The following is a 21,374-nucleotide window of genomic DNA, read 5'->3' as shown; positions in this document are numbered from 1 at the left end:
CATGTTGGCCCGGCTGGTCTCAAACTCCTGATCTTGTGATCTGCCCACCTTGGCCTCCCAGAGTGCTGGGATTACAGATGTGAGCCACCATGCCCGGCCCAATTCTTCAATTTATACAAAAGACCCTACTGGCATTTTGATAATGTTTGCTTTGAATTTATAGATCAGTTTGAGGGAGAATTGCCACCTTGACAATACTGAGTCTTCTATTCCAAGAACGTGGAAGTTCTATGCTTATTTATTTATTTATTTATTTTATTTTATTTTATTTTATTTTTTGAGATGGAGTTTTGCTCTTTTGCCCAGGCTGGAGTGCAGTGGCGTAATTTCGGCTCACTGCAACCTCCACACCGCCCCCACCCCGGGTTCAAGTGATTCTCCTGCCTCAGCCTCCCGAGTAGCTGGGATTACAGGTGCCCACTGCCACGCCTGGCTAATTTTTGTATTTTTAGTAGACACAGGGTTTCGCCATGTTGGCCAGGCTGGTCTCGAACTCCTGACCTCAGGTGATCCACCTGCCTCGGCCTCCCAAAGTGCTAGGATTACAGGCATGAGTCACTGTGTCTGGCCTATTTAGCTTTTTAAATTTTTTTTCTTAGTGTTTCATAGTTTTCAGCATACAAGTCTTATACTTCTTTTGTTAAATTTATTTCTAAGTATTTTAATATTTCTAATGCTATTGTGAGTGGAATTGCCTTCCTAATTTCATTTTTGGGTTGTTTGTTGCTAGAATATAGAATATAATTGACTTTTGTCTACCTATGTGACAAAGTCAAATACAAATATACAGATTAATCTCTAAACAAAATGTTTTCCTCGGGAAAACAGAAATGTAATTTGGGGCATACAAACAGTTAGGGTAGTATTCAGTGTGTCTACAGAGCAAAGAGAAGATTGAGGATTTTATTAGAAAGAGGATTGTTGCATATTGTTTTGAAAGAAAAGTCATTGGTACTTGCAAAGTTTTTAGAAGCTGGCAAGCTCTGATTGGTGAATGACAGTGGTAGATAAAACTGGTCTTAAGGTTTTAGCAGGTTATTTTGGCAGCTAGCTTGCAATATAATTTCTGGGCTGGTGCTTTGTGCCCTGAGTGCTTTTCTTTTCCCCTTGTCTTGATTCTAATTTACTTGGGTATGACAAGATAGCTCCAATTCATATAATCAGTTTTTCACACATGTATTTGGTGATACTACCAAACTTATTTATAAGTTTTATTAGGTGTTTTTGTTTTTGTTTTTTTGTTGTTTGTTTTTGTTAGTTTTGACAGTCTTGCTCTGTCACCCAGGCTAGAGTGTAGTGGCGGGATCTTGGCTCACTGCAGCCTCCACCTCCCTGGTTCAAACGATTCTCCTTCCTCAGCCTCCCGAGTAGCTGGGATTACAGGCGCCTGCCACCGTGCCTGGCTAATTTTTCTATTTTTAGTAGAGATGGTGTTTCACCATCTTGGCCAGGCTGGTCTTGAACTCCTGACCTTGTGATCCACTCGCCTTGGCCTTCTCAAGTGCTGGTATTACAGGCGTGAGCCACCGTGCCTGGCCGTTTTTTAGTTTTTTTAAAAATTCTTTGGGATTTTCTACATATAGGATTGTTTTGTCTGTGACTGACCGTGGTTTTACGATCAGTCTGGGTGTTTTTTTATTTGTTTATTTCTTTTTGCACTGGGTAGAACCTCTAGTACAACGTTAAATAGAAGTGGTAGAAGCCAACATACTGGCCTTGTTCCTCCTCTTAGGGAGAAAAGCGTTCAGTCTTGCATCACGGATTATGTTAATTGTGAGGTTTTCACAGATATCCTTTATCAGGTCAAGGATATTCCCTAAACTATCCCTAGTTTGTTGTTGAGAGACTTTATCATGAAAGTGTGTCAAATGTGTCTTCTGCTTCTGTTGAGATGGTTGTGTAGTTTTTGTCCTTTATTCTTCTTGTAATATGTTGTAACAAAATTATGAAGTGTTTGGAGAGTAATACAGTCGCTACTAGAACAGTTTAGTTTTGCTATTGTGAAGGTGTGAGAAGTTTTACTCACCATTGCTTTTATAACATCAGTGCAAATGCCAACCCAGTAAATAAGGTAAATGATGTCTCAGTATTCCTGTGAAAATAGTTTTGACTTTGCAGTCCTCCTGAAAGAGTCCCAGGGACCCCAAGAGGTTTGCCAGCCATACTTTTTGAGAATCACTGTCCAGCTTGATTGTAGTGGGTTCCTTTTTTTTTTCTTTTTAACTGAACCAGCTAAAATTTTATAGAATTAAAACATGTATGTTTATAAAGGATATGGACCTATAATTTTCTTAGGCTGTTGCTGTCTGGCTTTGAATCAAAGTTACGGTAATGTAAATGAACTTAAGCAGCTTTTCCTCTTACTCTATTTTCCAGTGCTTTATAAGACAAAGACTACTTGTTCTTTGAAAGTTTTTTAGTTTTCTTCAGTAAAGCTACCTGTGGTGATGAGGACATGGAGATGCATAATAGAGTTTTACACTTGGCAACGTGTATACATGTGGGAAAACTCAGTGATGAGTAACTCAAAGAGGTGCTGATAATTTGGTGCTTGTGTACCATTTCATTTACTTTTTTATTTATTTTTTAACTTTTAGGTTGAGGGTACATATGCAGTTTTGTTATACAGGTAAATTGCATGTTATGGGGATATTATATACCATTTTAACAAAGGATGATTAATGGTGAAGTAACTAGACAAAGGCTTGGACTGCTAGGGGCAGTAAAGTGTGTGAAGGTGACTAGGAAATGTTTGGTTGATAAGGGTTGTTTAGTAATATTTGTCATGTAGATTCAATTCAAATTACTGCTGTCTCCAGTGATAAGCATTATCTCCAGTGATTAAGAGCCTTCTTGGTACATGAAATGGGACACCTTTACAAATGCAAATTTATATTACTTTTACAAAAGGAAATTTTATACCCTACTTTTAGGCAGAAAGGAGGAAGGCAGAGAGTTTGCTGCTTCTCGGTGTCTTTTGCTAAAATAGTCCTTATGCCAAAGTGGTATACTTTAGGATAATATTTCCTGGTCCCCTTTAGAAGAATATACAAAATTTAGTGTCAGTGTATGGAAGCCAATCAATCCCCAGTTCTGTCCTGGAGAACACAGGGAAGGCTTCAGAGAGAAGGAAATTTGAGCTGAAAAGTGAAAAATTAACATGTATTAGGTATGCATTTGGGATAAGGGTATTTAAGTTGAAACAGTAGCGTGTGCAAGAGAGTAGAGACATAATGGTATGGCCTTGTTTACTACTGGATTAAAGTGTGTGGATGGTAGATTCTTGGAGGCATGATGATGAGTGGACAAATTAGCAGGGGGCTCTATCGTGAAGAGTCTTGATTGTCATGGTCATCACTAATTTGGATTATTTATTTATTTGGCTATAGCAGTTGGAGGATTTTGAACAGGAGATTGATGTGATCATCTGATAATTTGGTCAGAGGCATCCTAACCAGAGTGACTGTATCTTGAAGAAAGGCCAGATAAAGCCAAACCTCCTGGGTTACATTCCCAAGGGGTTGGGCACTGTTGGTCACAAGATGTTTAGGGTTGAGGGAACGTGTTAATGATGCTAACTAACTAAAAGATGCTTATGAAACTTATGAAATGTTTCAGTACTTGAAGAACAAAAAGCATTCTTAGTTTAAGAATAGGTTTCCTTTCATACAAAATTAGCTGGGTGTGGTGGGACATGCCTATACTCCCAGCTCAGGAAGGCTGACGTAGGAGAATCGCTTGAACCCGGGAGGCAGAGGTTGCGGTGAGCTGAGATCACGCCATTGCACTCCAGCCTGGGCAACAAGAGCAAAACTGTGTCTCAATAATAATAATAATAATAATCGGTTTTGCTTTAAAGATAATAATGCACTCATGCATTTTTGCTAAAATCCGTAGTAACATAGGGAAATAACAGTACTGATAGCGTCACAGCTGATCACAAGCCTTTGTAATGAAGTACACTATCCTTAACAACCTATATAAGCAAGCAGTGTGTTTAAGGTAGGGGTGTTCCTCCTCTTGGATTCTGAGGATGTCCTACTCTGTAATAGAGAAGTCTAATAAACTTCGCTATACTCTGTGACACCCTGAATTATTTCCTGTGTGAGATCCAAGAACCTGCTCTTGGGGTCTCAGACAAGACCTCTTTTCTAGTGACCGTCTTCTTTAAACATGCTACTATAGCTTGGATTTGAACCATGATTGTACCAACTAAAATGCAGAATAATTACCGCCATCACATTCTCCTACCTGGGTAACATCACTCCCTTTCTTGTACTCTTTACATATGTGTAAGCCACCCACATTAAAAATTTGATTTTTATTTTGTCAAAGAAATATGTGGACATAATTTCAAAAGTCCATTAGTTCTTTAAAGCTAATAAAGGAATTTTGAAATTCCCTTACCCCATTCCTGCCATCCTTGATTTTTATTTATAGAAACCAACTACTTTAAATTATTTTATCTATTTCAGTGTCAAATTAATTCAACTTAATATTATTTCTAATAAAGTCATTGCGCATTATGATTATGTCTGTTTTCTTTTGCAACTTTTTATTTTCCTGAGGGTAATAATTGTCTCACTTTTGCATTGCTTTGTATTGTATGTAGCAATCATTTATTCACCCCATATTTTCTATCAGAGCTGCCAAATGTTTTTCAGTATATTACATTAGATGATTTAATCTCCTAACTTAATCTTCTCCCCCACCATACTCCATCCTTCCAGAAACATTTCTTCTAGAGCCTTCTTGTCTTCTCCTCCAGCCCAGATTGATTATTTTCTAGTTCCCTTGCATATTTATTTGCCATCATGGTATGGCCAGTAACTCTCTCTACTGTGGGTTCTGAATTCCTCAGATTTTCTGCCTTCCTCTTGGAAGCCTCCTGTGCTTCTGTGCCACTGACTACCTGTGCCAAAATATGTTGCTTGAATTCTCTTCTTCACATATCTAAGTCTCTTCAGCTGTGAGCCTCTGAAGGCCAAGGATTGAATATACTTGCACCTTTTTGAGTATCTTAAGTGCCTGACATAGAACCTTGCAATTAGCTGTCATTAAAAAATGACTGTGGGCCAGGTGTGGTGGCTCCTACCACAAGCCTTTGTAATGCCCAGCATTTGGGGAGGCTGAGGCAGGAGGATCACTTGAGCCCAGCAGTTCATGACCAGCCTGGGCAACATAGTGAGATCTTGTGTCTATGAAATAATAAACAAAATTTAGCCAGGTGTGGTGGTGTGCACTTATTCCCAGCTGCTCAGGAGGCTGTGGTTGTAGGATCACTTAATCCTGGGAGGTCAAGTCTGTAGTAGACTGAGATTGCACCACTGCAATACAGCCTAGGTGACAGAGTGAAACCCTATCTCAAAAAGACTGTGTTTTCTGATCATGACATGTGACAAATAAAGCAAGTGAAATAAAAAAATAAAAAAATGAGGTTAAAAGAAAAAACAGAATAATAAAAAGATAAAACAACAACAATAAAAATGACCGTGATACTGGTCTGTTGAAGGTGAAGGGCCTGGTCCTTATGTAGCGTCTGTACCCATGGCTGCCTCATAGAAACTAAACTGTGTTCTAATCTTTTCTACTATGGAAATTTGGGCACAGGTCAGACAGCTGGGCAATTTATTGAGGAAGGAGGTAGAAAAGAAGGATTGTTACTAATACAGAGTGGGTTTAATCTGTATCAGTAACAGATTAAACTAGGTATTAAGTAACAGATTAAAGTATGTATTAGTAACACTTAAAATATGTATGTATTGGGCTAACATACCTAGTGATTACAGGACATTTTGCATTTCCTCTCAACCACTAGCTGTCAAAGCAACTGGTCTAGAAATGTAACCTGTGAGTGGGCTTATAATTTGGAGCTTCCAGAGAAATCCAGAGGCCATGGGAACTAGTACAGACAAACCAAATATACCACAACTTCCCAGACACTATGTTATTGGGGCAGTCTTTACTAGTTCCAAGGCCCATGTTTGTGGAGGGCCTCAGGAGTGAAAGTGCACTCCATTCGGAGAAAAAAGTCTGTAGTCTCATTGGCTGCTTTCTTTTGATTACCAAGAGATGTACTGCTTTAAGAATACATTACGAAACCATTATCTCCCTTTCCTTAATTCTGCAGTCTCTCCCATTCATTAATTCTCCAAATAATAACCATGTATCAGGCACTGTCCTGGGAACTGGAAATATAGGCATGCCTAGAATACCCAGAATCTGAGGCAGTGTCCAGTCTAGGGTTTTTTAATTTTTCTCCTGTCTCTTTTACCAGGTTGATTCCATTAGAACTGTGTGAATGTCAACTGCAAATAATCAAAGAATTATCTTGTTTACTTGGTGGTAGGCAAATTTACTAAGATGTGGTAAAAAATCCTATCCTCATCTTGAGACTGGGGGTGGAGACAAGTTGCCTGCCATGAAGGGAACTTCCTACTACATCACATAAATTATTCCAGGGGAAGAGATTGTACTGGCTTATATTTGGCCAATTTCCTCCCTCTCTTTATGTCTTTTCTTTAAAACTCTTGATTCCTTCCAGGTGTTCTTGGTCTATTAAATTCATGATATCTTGGGCTTGGCATTCCAGATTTAGACCTGTGTTTGTTTCTTTTCACTGTAAGTTGTAACTGTTGCAGGAACATGTAGCAGAGATGTTTATTTTTAGATTTGGGTGGTATAATCTGCCCGGGACTGAATCATGCTTCCTTTGCATTGCTGGTGGTCTTTTCTGCTATAATATAGTGAAAGGATTCAGGATTGTTGAGTGTAGAGATCATCTATACCTCTTTATTTTTTGTCTGGCTCAAGATAGTTCTCTCTTTATTGTGTCCTGATACAGGGTTGATAGTTGCAATAGTAGCGAAGGTGGTCACGACTAAAGACTTTGGTGGGAGCATACTGTTTCCTTAGTCTCTGTCATAGCAGACCTGCTCCCCAATATTTGTGCCTATGTCAAAGTTTCGTGCCAGTCCCTAAGGTACTTATTGCTGTCCTCTCATCCCTGAAATTAGGCCACATAAAATGCCCTTAATTTTCTGGATACTTGACTTGTAAATCATTTGAGGATGAAACGCCACACTAAGAAAGTCCCAGGGCAAAGAAAATTCAAGTTAGATTAGGCCTTCAAAAAATGTTATTACTTTATCTTGACTTAGGGAAAGCTGCGTCGCATTTCTATCTTTTTTTTTTTTTTTTTTTTTTTTTGAGACGGGGTCTCGCTCCTCACTCTGTAGCCCAGGCTGGAGTGCGGTGGCCCGAGCTCCACTCACTGCAAGCTCCGCCTCCCGGATTCACACCATTCTCCTGCCTCAGCCTCCTGTGTAGCTGGGACTACAGGCACCTGCCACCGCGCCCTGCTAATTTTTGTATTTTTAGTAGAGACGGCGTTTCACCGTGTTAGTCAGGATGGTCTCGATCTCCTGACCTGGTGATCCGCCCGTCTTGGCCTCCCAAAGTGCTGGGATTACAGGCGTGAGCCACCGCGCCCGGCCGCATTTCTTAGCCTGCAGTTCCTTGTCCAAATACAGGGGATAATAATAGTCCCTGCTTCATAGGGTGTGAGATACTCCATGTAATGATGCTTTAAACCAGGGTTGTTACAGTTTTACAAGCCAATCTTTTGGCTTCCCTCTGCCACATAGGAAGAAGAATTGTCTTGGGCCACACACAGAATACACTAATGATAGCTGATGAGCTTAAAAAACAAAAACAAAAAAACACCTCATAATGTTTTAAGAAAATTTCCAAATTTGTATTGAGCCACATTCAAAGCTGTCCTGGAGTGCATGTGGCTTGTGGGCTGCTGGTTGGACAAGTTAACTTTAAACCAAGCCCAGTTAGCTCTTAGTAATCGTTAGATATTATCATTGTTGTTTTAAATGCATAGCTGATTTCAGCAGAACATAAGGAAAACCCTGAAGGACCCAAATCAGAGAGAGAAAACAACACCTAATCAATGGGAGTAGAAGCGCTAGCCAGCAATCAGGCAAGAAAATGAAATAAAGGGTACCCAAATAGAAAGAGAGGAAGCCAAACTACCCCGTTTGCAGATAACATGATTCTATATGTAGAACACCTAATAGTCTCAGCCCAAAAACTCCTTTCTTCCTTTCTTCCTTTTCTTTCCTTTCTTTCTTTTCTTTCTGACAGAGTTTCGCTCTGTCACCCAGACTGGAGTGCAGTGGAGTCATCTCGGCTCACTGCAAGCTCTGCCTCCCAGGTTCAGGCCATTCTCCTGCCTCAGCCTCCCGAATAGCTGGGACTACAGGCGCCCGCGACCATGCCCAGCTAATTTTTTGTGTTTTCAGTAGAGACGGGGTTTCACCATGTAAGCCAGGATGGTCTCCATCTCCTGACCTCGTGATCCACCCGCCTCGGCTTCCCAAAGTGCTGGGATTACAGGCATGAGCCACTGCGCCCGGCCCCAAAAGCTTCTTAAGCTGATAAACAACTTCAGCAAAGTTTCAGGATACAAAATCAATCACTAGCAGAAAGCACTAACATTCCTATCCACCAACAACAGCCAGGGTGAGAGCCAAATCAGGAAGGCAGTCCCATTTACAATTGCCACAAAAAGAATAAATACCCAGGAGTATAGCTAACTAGGGAGGTGAAAGATCTCTACAATGAGAATTGCAAAACACTGCCCAAAGAAATCAGAGAGGACACAAACAAGTGAAAAAACATACCATGCTCATGGATAGGAAGAATCAGTATCATTAAAATGATCATACTGCCTGAAGCAATTTATAGATTCAATGCTATTTCTATCAAACTACCAAGAATATTCTTCACAGAACTTGAAAAAACTATTTTAAAAATTGTATGGAACTGGGCTGGGCGTGGTGGCTCATGCCTGTAATCTCAGCCCTTTGGGAGGCCAAGGTGGGTGGATCATGAGGTCAGGAGTTCAAGACCAGCCTAGCTAATATGGTGAAACCCCATCTCTAGTAAAAATATAAAAAATTAGCTGGGTGTGGTGGCACGTGTCTGTAGTCTCAGCTACTTGGGAGGCTGAGGCAGCAGAATTGGTTGAACCTGGGAGGTGGAGGTTGGAGTGGGCTGAGATCATGCCACTGTGTTGGGCGACAGAGTGAGATGTCTCAAAAAAAAAAAGTCTCATGGAACCAGAAAAGATCCCAAATAGCCCAGGCAGTCCTAAGCAAAAAGAACAAAGCTGGAGGCATCACGTTACCTGACTTCAAACTATACTACAGGGCTACGGTAATTAAAACAGCATGGTACTGGTACAAAAACAGAGACATAAACCAATAGAACAGAATAGAGAGCCTATTTTAAAAATCAGATATTTTAAAATCATAGGCCACACACCTACAACCATCTGATCTTTGACAAAGCTGACAAAAACAAGCAATGGGGAAAAGACTCTCTATTCAATAAGTGGTGCTGGGATAGCTGGCTAGCCATAAGCAGAAGACTGAAGCTACATAGTACCCCTCCTTTACATCATATACAAAAATTAACTCAATATGGGTTAAAGATTTAAATGTAAAACTATGAAAACCCTGGAAGACAACCTAAGCAATACCATCCTGGACACAGGAATGGGCAAAGATTTCATGACAAAGACACCAAAAGCAATCGCAACAAAAGCAAAAATGGACAAGTGGGATCTAATGAAATTTAAGTGCTTCTGCACAACAAAAGAAACTATCAAGAGTAAACAGACAATCTACAGAATAGGAAAAAATATTTGCAAACTGCATCTGACAAAGGTCTAATATTCAGCATCTATAAGGAACTTAAACAAATTTACACAAGAAAAACAACCCCATTAAAAAGTGGGCAAAGAACATGAACAGATACTTTTCAAAAGAAGGCATACATGTTACCAACAAGCATATGAAAAGCTCAATATCACCGAGCATTAGAGAACTGCAAATCAAAGCCACAATGAGATATCTCACACCAGTCAGAATGGCTGTTGTTAAAAGTAAAAAAAATAACAGATGTGGCAAGGTTGTGGAGAAAAGGGAATACTTATACACTGTTGGTGGGAGTGTAATTTAGCTCAACCATTGTGGAAAGCAGTATGGTTATTCCTCAAAGAGCTAAAAGCAGAAGTACCATTTGACCCAGCAATTTCATTATTAGGTATATACTCAGAGGTATATAAATCATTCTGCCATAAAGACACATGCACACGAATGTTCATTACAGTACTATTCACATTAGCAAAGACATGGAATCAACCTAAATGATCATTAATGATAGATGGGATTTAAAAAAATGTGGTACATATATGCCATGGAATATTATGCAGCCATAAAAAAAGAACAAGATCATGTCTTTTGCAAGAACATGGATGGAGCTGGAGGCTATGATCCTAAGTAAACTAACCCAGGAACAGGAAACCAAATACCTCATGTTCTTACTTATAAGTGGGAGCTGAATGAAGATAGCTCATGAACACAAAGAAGGGAAAACAACAGACATTGAAGTCTACTTGGGGGTGGAGAGAGAGAGGAGGGAGAGGAGCAGGAAAAGTTACTACTGGCTACTAGGCTTAATACCCGGGTGATGAAACAACCTATACAACAAACCCCTGTGTCACGAGTTTACCTATATATCCTTCACATGTACCCCTGAACCTAAAAAAAAAATAATAATAACAGTGGGAGCCAGCTTTGAAGCTTCCAAAAATGGGGTCAGGGAGGAGATGTGCTAGTCTCAATAACCTTGAGGGGAAAAAAGATGAAGTCTTGGCTTGTTGAAAGTAAGCAATTAGAATTGAGACCCCCTACATACAATTAGGACCCTCAAAAGACTTCATCCTCAGTGCAGGAATGGACTAGGAAAACCACTGGCATGTACAAATAAAAAGTACTTCCTTAATCTCATCTGGATTTTAAATAGGGCTTTTAATAAAGGAAAGACGTCTCCCTTGAAAATTTCTACCTGTAAGCCTGCACTTAACTGAAATTTGGGGTTGGAGTTTATACTCTTTGTGTGGTCTAGAAGCTGGTTCTGGGCTGGTAATAACTCTGACTGATCCGTCAGAAACAAACTTAACACTTCTATTAAGTGACATACCCTCAAATCAGGTAGCATAGGATTCTCATAAATACAGCTTCACTGAAGGTAAGTTTATAGTACAAAATTACAAACCAATCAACCAACCAAGTGAAAAATCAATAAGTGAAAATCAAGAGATAAAAGAAACAATTTGAAACTTCAGAAAGTAGCATTAGAGGATGGGCACAGAGGCTCACAGCTTTCATCTTAATACTTTGGATGACTGAGGCAAGTGGACTGCTTGAGCCCAGGAGTTCGAAACCAGCCTGGGCAACATGGCCAAACCCTGTCTCTACAAAAAAATACAAATATTAGCTGAATGTGGTGGCTCATGCCTGTAATCCTGCCACTTTAGGAGGCTGAGGTGGGAGGATCGCTTGAGCCTGGGAGTTCAAGACCAACCTGAACAACATAGTGAAGTCTTATCTCTACTAAAAAAAAATTTTTTTTTAATTAGCTGGGCATGGTGGTGTGTGCTTGTATTCCCAGCTACTCAGAAGTCTGAGGTGAGGATTGCTTGTGTCAGGGAGGTCAAGGCTGCAGTGAACTGTGATTGTGCCATTGCACCTCAGCCTGGATGACAGAGCGAGACCCTGTCTCAAAAAGAAAAACAAAAGTAACATTATAGATTAAGACTGTAAGATGAGTATATTTAAAATGATTAAGAGTATAAAAGAAGGAGGCTGGATGTGATGGCGCTCACGCCTGTAATCCCAGCAATTTGGGAGGACAAGATGAGTGGATCACTTGAGCCCAGAAGTTCAAGACCATCCCAGACAACGTGGTAAAACCCTGTCTCTACAAAAAATACAAAACTTAGTCAGGCATGGTAGCATGGGCCTGTGGCCCCAGCTACCCTGGAGGCTGAGGTGGGAGGATCACCTGAGCCCAGGAAGTTGAGGCAACAGTGAGTGGAGATTGAGCCCCTGCACTCCAGCCTGGGCGACAGAGTGAGACTCTGTCTCAAAACAAACAAAATGAATATGAAAGAAGGAAACAAAAACAAGAGAAAAAAAGACCAAATATATTTGGACAAAAAGCTAATTAGAATTCAAAGAATAAAATATATATATTGTGTTGTTGAAATTGAAAATGCAACAGTTGTGTTAAATAATAGAGCTGTGGACAAAGTAAAATTTTTATCTAGAGTGCAAGACAGAAATGAGAATATATAAACTATAAATGAAAGCTAAGAAACACAGAAGATATGATCAGATGGTCCAACAGAATATGGAGAAATGGGAAGAGGCAGTATTCATAGAGATAATGAATGAGACCTTCCAGAACTGATTAGAAACAAATAACATCTTGAAGCATGGTGAGTCCCCACTATAATAAATAAAAATAAATCCCCATCTAGATACATTGCAGTACTGCAGAACCATGAAAACAAAGAGAATATCTTAAAAGAACCTTCAAGAATTCACTAAACTAAAAGAGCTCAGCAAGAAAGTTCACTCAAGAAAATTGAAAATATATGTTCATGCAAAAACTTGTACACAAATGTTCACAGCAGCAGCATCTGTGATAACCAAAAAGTAGTAACAACCCAAATACCTTGTCATTTTATGAAAGGATTAACAGTTGTGGCATGGAGAATTTATGCATGCCACAACATGCACGAATCTTGAAAACATGCTGAGTAAAAGAAGCCAGACACCAAAGACTACATAGTGTATGATTCAGTTTCTGTGAAATGTCCGGAATATGTAGAGTCCATAGAGACGGTGAATCCATAGAGACAGTACATTGGTGGTTGGTTGTGGGGAGAATGGGATGGAGAGTGACTGCTAATGGGTACAAGGTTTCTTTTTGGCAGTGAAAATATTCTGGAATTAGATAGTGGCAGTGCTTGCACAGCCTTATGAATATACTAAAAATGAATAAGTTGTACATTTTAAAAGGGTGAATTTTATATTATTTGAAATATATCTAAAAAAAATAAGTTAATGGTTAAAATAAAGCAACCAGACAGAAAAAGAAAAATTAAGTACAAAGGAACAGCACTTATGCTAAGAGCAAGCTTTTCAACAGCAATAACAGGAGCCATAAGACTACAGAATAATGTTTTTAAAGTATTGAGAAAAAAGTTACTCTGAACAAGACACTAGAATTATCTATACTTGCTAAATTAGCAATGGAAGTGAGTGACCAAAATAAAGACATTTTCAGACCATCAAAAACCCAGAGAACAAAATCTATAGAGAAGATTTATTACTATCAGATCCTCTCTGAAATAATTACTACAGGATATATTTCAGAAACAAAGAAGAAATACATTAATGCAAGAGAGAATGTTAAGCAGTGAAATTGGAAAATACATGAGTAAATCTCAGCAAGCAATTATTGTATGAAATAATAATTATTAATTTGGCAATGTAAAAGTAAGATAGACCTGAATAATAGACTGCAATAATAGGTAAGTTGAAAGAGAATGGTAGGATTGGAGTTAAAAGCCATCTAGGATCTTTTAATTTTGTTCAGAAAGAGGATTGAGGTGCTGGTTAACTTTAGACTTTGTTGAGACAAGAACACCTATTAAACCTTGAATAATAATAACTACTTTAGCACAGAAAAAGACAAAACAATATGTAATTTCTAAACCAATAGAGCAGAGGTTAAAAAAAAAAAAAAGATTAATTCAAGGAGAGTTGCCATCAGACTTGGAGGAAAACTTTACCTTAGAGCAAAGACTTTCCTAGTTCCTCTGATGCCTGCTGCCCTTGTGGGGAATTCTGACCACCTGCTTCTGTGGAAATACATTCATTTGTTCAATAAACACTTGTCAAAAACCTCCTATGCCCTGTGTACTATTTCTAGGTATTTGGGATACCTCTTAGAGCTCACTCTAGAGAAGAAGAAACAGACGATAAACATAGTTTATATAGTATGTTAGAAGCTGACAAATGCTATTGGGAAAAAAGGTAGAGCAAAGGGGATTCGGGAAAACAGAAAATTGGGAAGGTGACAGAATAAGGCCTTGAAGGAGTGAGGGATTTTTGCCATTGTGTAGTTGAAGGCAGGAAATTGCAAGTAAAGGGAACAGCTAACACTGGTCCTAGTAGCTAGAAGTGCCTATGCAAAATTAGCAGCCTGTGGAAGGTTTTGAGCAGAGAAATGAAATAATCAGATGTGTGCTTTAAAAAGAATAACTGTGGCTTGCTCATATTAAAAACAGATTAGGGTAGAAGACAAGAGTCAACCAGAGAGACTAGTTAGGAGGATATTGAAATAATCCAGATAAGCAATAAATAATGTATCAATAATAATATAATGGATAAGTAATAATATCTCCCTTTATTGGGGAGAGAATATGTATTTTTCTCCCACTCTCACTTCCCCATCTTAACCAGGGCATCTTGGTTTTTACTCTGAAATATTATAGCATCTGGAAGTGCTTGACTGTAACCAGCTTCACATTCTTCTTTATATTGTTCACACTTATTGAAACAGAAGTGATCTTTTCCTCATTCTAAATTCTAAAAGGTGCCTGCCAAGTACTATCTGTCATGGAGTGCTCAAGTTCCTAGGAGCAGCTAGACCTCTGGGATTTGGAGACTGGAGAGGCCTAAGGGATCTGCAACCAGGCATCCTATTCCACACCCTTTGTTGCTTCACACTGGGAAGCAGGCTTCCTAAGTAAATTTACAGCAGCTCTTGCAGGGGTCAGATCTTCCAAGTGCCTGCTAGTTGCTGGAGGGAGGGTTTTTTGGAGGCTAGAAACGAGCTACTACTCTCCAAATATGGTTACAATTCAACATTGTCACAGAGAATGCATGATGTGCCTTAGCCCTTGTTCTCACTGTTAAGTGAGATGACCATGGTGAGGCATGTAAGAAAATGAAATGCCAAATCTCACTCCGAGTAGCCAAGTGACTGGGATGGTTTAACACCAGTCTTTGCATGGGGTAGCTCAGGGGGCTTCCAGGCTACCACCCGTCAGCTGAGAGTTAGTGTACCTGACTCTGCAGATATCCAATACTTCATCTTACTGGAATGAAAGAAGTAAGACTTGTCCTTTATCTTCTTAGGATCCTGGGGAAATGGCCAGAGCCTGTTGAAGTGGAAAAATTAGCCAGTTCCTTGTTGTAGATCTCAGCTGAGTCATGGTATCTGTAGCAGAGTGTCTGACCTTTTTTTCCCCTGGCAGCTGTTAAAGATTTGCCAAGTGAGATTATGTGTACCTTTATAAAAAGGCATGTGGCCTGGAAATATGATCTTTAGTGTTTCGGCTTTTATTTTAAATTTTAAATAAGGTTAAGGCAAATGAAGCTGGAATTAATTATCTGTCCCTGAAGTTTCAAGAAATTTTCACTTTCAGACACAAGGATTTAGATATAACAGTTTGATTTACCTTTCATAGACCAGGTATACGTGTATTTTCTTTATTTTAATCCTTGTAACAAATCATACTCATCCATTCATTTAACAAATATTTATTGAGAGCCTACTGTGTGCCAGGCAGCATTCTAGGTATTGAGGAGTGCAGCAGTACAAAAAGCATACAAAAGCCCCTGCCCTCGTACAGTTTAATTTCTGATGAGAAGAGAGACAACGCAACGAATGTGCAAAATATATACAATCATATATATATTGGGGATTAGTTCCAGGACCCACATGGATACCAAAATCTGCAGATGCCCAAGTCTCTTATATAAAAGAGCATACATAATATTCACATATAAGCTACACATATCTTCCTTTATACTTTAAATCATCTCTAGATTATCTAATACAAAGCAAATCTATGCAAATAGCTGTTATACTGTATTTTTAAAATTTATATTATTTTAAAAGTTTTAAAAAATATCTTCCACCCATAGTTGGTTGAATCCATGGATGTGGAACCCACAGATAGAGAGTGCTGACTGTAGTGTGTTAGATGATGATAAGTGCTAGGAGAAAAATATATCAAGAAAGGGGGATAGGGAGTTTGGGAGGGGTTGCAATTTTAAATAGAGTGATGGGGGAAAATTCACCCAGAAGATTGTACTTGAGCAAAGACCTGAAGGAGGAGGGGAGCAAGCCTTGAGGCAATCTGGGAGAAAAATAGGCAAAGGAAATCCCAATTGTAAAGGCCCTGAGATGGGTGGCATGCTTGGCAGTTTCTAAGGAAGGTGAGGAGGCCGGTGTGGCTGGAGAGTGAGCAGGAGGGAGAGAGGTCATGGAGAATCCAGACCGTATAATGCCTTGTAGGCCATCATCTGAACTGACTTTTTCTCTCAGTGTGACAAGGAGAATTTTAAATGGAAGAGGGACATGATGTTGCTTAAATTTTAAAATTTTTGTATAGTTTTATTGAGGTATGGTTGGAATATAATAGATTGTGTGTGACTGTGATAATGAACATGAAGATAATGAATAGATCTGTAACTCTCAGAAGTTTCCTCATGACTATCTATAATCCATTCTTTGCTTCTCATTGGGCGACTACTAATCTGCAGTCTGTCACTATAGATTAGTTAGCATTTTCTAAAATTTTATATAAATGGAATTGGATCAACTAAACAATTTGTCCTTGTGAGTCCCACCAGTGAATTTTTTTTTTTTTTTTTTTTTTTTTTTTGAGACAGTCTGGCTCTGTCTCCCAGGCTGGAGTGCAGTGGTGTGATCTCGGCTTATTGCAAGCTCTGCCTCCTGGGTTCACGCCATTCTCCTGTCTCAGCCTCCCAAGTAGCTGGGACTACAGGCACCCGCCACCATGCCTGGCTAATTTTTTTTTTTTTTTTTTTTGGTATTTTTAGTAGTCAGGGTTTCACTGTGTTAGCCAGGATGGTCTCGATCTCCTGACCTCGTGGTCTGCCCTCCTCGGCCTCCCAAAGTGCTGGGATTACAGGCGTGAGCCACTGCGCCCGGCCATCCGCCCGTGAAATTTCTTAATTGTGGTGGGTCAAATTCAAATTTTATTTTTTTAGTGGTTCTACTTTTGAGAAAATTTTTATTTCACCTCTCCCAATGGATAGATGTTTATTTCAAGATACATTGCAACCTATTGTCAACACCTCAAACCTGCCAGTCATTGATTTCTTGAAGGAGTGTAATTTGTTATCTATGCCTCCTAAATGTTCCTCGTATCACCAGCCCTTACTGTGGGTGATACAATGCCAGTACAAAGACAGCTATTCATGGAAATTTGTTCACTGCAGTTGCCAATCATCATGAGTCTCTCTTTGAAAGGAATATTTTTTCACAAAATCAGCATTTCCCTGAATAAGTGGCTTCATCTTCCCTTGTTATGGTCTATGGAAGTCACAGTGAGAGCAACTACTGCTATTACTGGAATTTCAGTCCATACTATGGTCAGTGTCCACAATTTCTGTCACGAAGTATGCAAGCATTACTTTGAATTACATCCGATACATCTTAGTGGTTTAGGTCATTACTTGCAAATCAGTGATTCCTGTTTTAGCCACGAAATCAAGTGTCACTATATCCATGCTCTGGAGAGAGAAATAATGGGCTTTTAGTATGGTGGATACATCCATCAGCCAGTTATTAGTTATTTGGAAATTGTTGGTGACTGTTTTGCCCAAACCTTGCCACCTATTTTGCAATGCCTAGTTGAGTACAGTTCATATCACCTCTTGGCATACATACCCAAAACATCTAGTGCTGTTGAAATAAATGCAAAGCAAAGTGCAAGCCCATGAGAGGAATTTGTCACAATGTGTTGGACTCGTATTTGGTCAAATTTATGTGGTGTGATTGACTTGGAAATAATGTTTTCAATTCCTTTTAGTGCATGTGTCAGAACAATTTCCTGTTAAGTAACATTATGTTTGACTTATGTTTTTAGTATATTTTAGTATAACTATTCAGGGACAAATTTTTTGATTGAATACATGTGAGAGGCAAATTGTTCAACTCATCCATGAAATCATACAACATACTCTTTTTTGTTTGGCATCTTGCTTTCAGTATAATTATTTGTGAGATTCACCCATTGTGTGAATCAATTGTTCATTCCTTGTTATTGCTGAGTAGAATTCCATTATATGGATATACTGTGATTTGTTTGTGGCTCATCTGTTGGTGCATATTTTAGGTGGTTTGTAGTTTCGGGTTTTCACAGATAATTAAAAGCATATAATTGGGTCCTGCTGTTTCATCCAGTCTGACAATCTCTGCCTTAATTGACTATGTACTTAGAACATTTATATTTAATATGATTATTGGTATTATTGGGTTTAAATCTGTTATTTGTTTTCTAATTGGCCCAACTGTACTTGTTCTTTCTTCTTTTTCTGGCACAGTCATTGGCTCACTGCAGCCTTGACCCCCTGGAGTCAAGCAGTCCTCCTGCCTCAGTCACCCAAGTAGCTAGGACTATAGGCATGTGCCAACATGCCCAGCTAATTTTTTTAATTTTTATTTTCTGTACAGATTTGAGGAAGGAAAGGGTGTATTGGAGGTTTAAGGAGAAAATGTGATTAGTTGTCTTGGAGAGTGAGCAAGCACATTAGTCTGGTAAATGTGCTAAGATTGTCAGGCAGTAATGAGGCCCCAGTTGATGTTCGTCACTGTAAATATAAAGATACATCAGCCAGCATGATTCTGGGTTTTTCTTCAGTCACTCTAAGTTCCCAGGTGCAGTTGCAAAATAGATGGAAAGCTTGGTTGTAAAGGGTTGGGATTTCACCGGGACTTTGGTGTCCTTGAGAGGTAGCAACGTTTCACTTGGAGCTAGAATTTAAAGCAGACACTCAGGAGAAATTGGGGATATAGGCAGTTTGCTGATGACATACTGAGTTCGAGGAGGCAAAGTATAAGCTTTTCTCAAAGGTTCAGAGTAGTGGGAAACTGTCAAGAGAGTGGGAGGCTTGGCATTCCATGGTGACTGAGGTAGTTAGGGGTATGGGCATGATTGGATTCCTCCTGATGGCTTCTTAGGGGAAAATGGTTATTTCTAATGACAATCTCTTTCTTGAGATTAATCTCGTTCCTTCTGTTAGCCCTACAGAGTCTGACTGTGGCCTTCCCTATAGCTTCTATAACCTACTTCTTTTTCTGTCATTCTCCCCTCCTGTCATCTGCTCTTAACTTCTTTGCTAGTTCTTGAACATCCCAAATTTGTTCTTGTCTCAGTGCCTTTACCTTTACTTTTCTCTCTGCCTCTCAGCTCTACTTTTGTCTGAGTCCTTCATATCATTCAGTTCTCTCATCAGATTTCACTTCCCTAGTTAGCACTCCCACACCAGTCTCTGATTTCCTTTCTCCTTTTCTCTCTCTCCCTCCCTCCTTGCTTTCCTCTCTCTCTCTCTTTCTCTTCCTGTCTCTCCCTCTCTCCCCTCCCTGTTTCTCCCTCTTTTGTTCTTTCTTTCTCTTCCTTTTCCCACAGCACTGTTCACTCCAGTTATGAGGATAGAGACTGCTCTTTTGTTCCCTAGTGCTTCCCTCCTAAAACACTGCCTAGTGTACAGTAGGTGTTCAATAAATATTTGGATGAATATAAATGGAAAACTTCCCTAATGCCTTCAAAAGATAGGCTGATTTTCAAATAAATTGATACAGATTTTTCAGTAATAGATGTGCGTGAAATGGCTTTTCATTACCATCTGGTTTTCTCCAACCAGAAGAAAAAGCTTTAGGCGTTAGCATGTTGTGGAAAGCCAGTATTATAGAAGAAACCCAGGCCTGTTCTGACATATATTCTGAAATGAGAATATTACTTAATTCATGGACTAAGCAGTTCTCAAAATAATTTCATAGATTAAGTTAATAGTTTTGGGGGGGTTCTTAGAGAATCTGAGAATACTTTGACTTGTGCTTTTTATTTTGTAAATCAATTTGCAGTGGTCATCCTTCATTAGATACTGTTTAAAACATAGTTGTTGCCCGTAGGGAGCTCCTCATGTTTGCTTGGGAAGCCAAACTAAACATTGGAGAAGCACAGTGGCAATGCAAGATGAAAGTCAAGGCAGTGACAAAAGTTATTCCAAGATGGAACACAGTGCTTTGTGGAATCTAACTGGTGCCGAGTGTAATTGCTGACCCAGTTCAGTTTAAAGAACTGTACTGTGCAGCCCGTGAAATGGTGTCACTCTTTTGTTCCTTAAAAGCCACTCAAGGTCTCTGAGCCCATGGTGTGGCCCTATTATAACTCACATTTTGTTTTCATTGCAGTTGTCGGACAAGTAACCGCAAGAGCTTGATTGTGACCTCTAGCACATCACCTACACTACCACGGCCACACTCACCACTCCATGGCCACACAGGTGAGTGCATGAAGGTTAAGAAAGGTTGAATGAAAGAGTGGCCACAGATGCCGAGTTTCTTTCCTACTTCTCATGTTGTGCAGTTCGGTACATTACATTGTCACTTTACTTGGTTGACTGAAGCATACAGAGCTCATGGGCTTGCTTTCTGTGTGAGAAAGAGTTAGCCTACTTTTGACTCTTAATTGTTTCTTACCTTGTTCTCTCAACATTCCTTTCAGTCTTGTACATATCTTGGGGCCAGGTATGTGTCCTGGGTTTATGGCCTCTGTTTTGGTGTGTTCTGGTGTGTTATGGCTCCATTGGTCTTGGGCCATTTGATGAGGAGTCCATGAATATTTTGTACTACTGTGCCCGAGGATTAGGGCTCACAGAGAGGGTTTTTTGTCTAATGGGACTCCTGTTAACCTTCCTGCTCTTAGATTAGGAGATAACAAAAGCAAGAGGAATATGTGTTTGTTTGTTTTTAAATAGAAATGAGGTCTCTCTATGTTGTCCAGGCTGATCTTGAAATCCTAGGCTCGAGTGATCCTCCTACCTTGACCTCCAAAGTACTGGGAGTATAGGTGTGAGCCACCGCACGCGGGTTGGAGTATTTGTTTCCTAACAATACTGATATTACATATTGGAATTAAAGCAAATGACCTCATGGATTCAGGCTGCTCTATCCCTGGAATATGGGCTCTTCCCAACAGTGTAAGGACTGACTTACGTGACTCTGAAGAATATATAAAAATTATGAGGCAGCCGGGCACAGTGGTTCCCACCTGTAATCCCAGCATTTTGGGAGGCTGAGATGGGCCAATTGCTTGAGCTTAGGAGTTTGAGACCAGCCTGGGCAGCATGGCAAAACCCCATCTCTACAAAAAATACACAACTTAGCCAGGCATGGTGGTGTATGCGTGTAGTTCCAGCTACTTGGGAGGCTGAGGTGGGAGGATCGCCTGATCACCTGAGCCCATGGAGGTTGAAATCATACCACTGCATTCCAGCCTGGGCAGCAACAGAATGAGACCCCATCTCAAAAAGAAAAAAAAAAAAAATAGGAGGCTTGCATTGATTCTGGCATTCTGTCCTTCCCAGGAGAGGGGCAGAAGAAAGACCTCACTGGAGTCAGCC

At 39.7% G+C, this 21,374-nt stretch overlaps 1 protein-coding gene across 47 annotated transcripts in view; it reads left to right on the top strand.

Moving 5' to 3' along the window:
* Positions 1-21,374, top strand: part of MAST2 (microtubule associated serine/threonine kinase 2) — a 256,855-nt gene that overhangs the window by 165,788 nt on the left and 69,693 nt on the right. For all 47 annotated transcript variants that reach the window (XM_077958528.1, XM_015138615.3, XM_001105315.5 and 44 more), the window contains one exon: positions 20,164-20,255. In XM_077958528.1, coding sequence (XP_077814654.1) covers positions 20,164-20,255 — 92 coding nt within the window. The remainder of the gene's footprint in view (positions 1-20,163; positions 20,256-21,374) is intronic.

The sequence above is a fragment of the Macaca mulatta genome, chromosome 1, assembly GCF_049350105.2.
Source record: "Macaca mulatta isolate MMU2019108-1 chromosome 1, T2T-MMU8v2.0, whole genome shotgun sequence".
Classification (NCBI taxonomy): domain Eukaryota; kingdom Metazoa; phylum Chordata; class Mammalia; order Primates; family Cercopithecidae; genus Macaca; species Macaca mulatta.
Note: the sequence above shows the minus strand (reverse complement) of the source record. Positions and strands in the feature narration are given on the sequence as shown.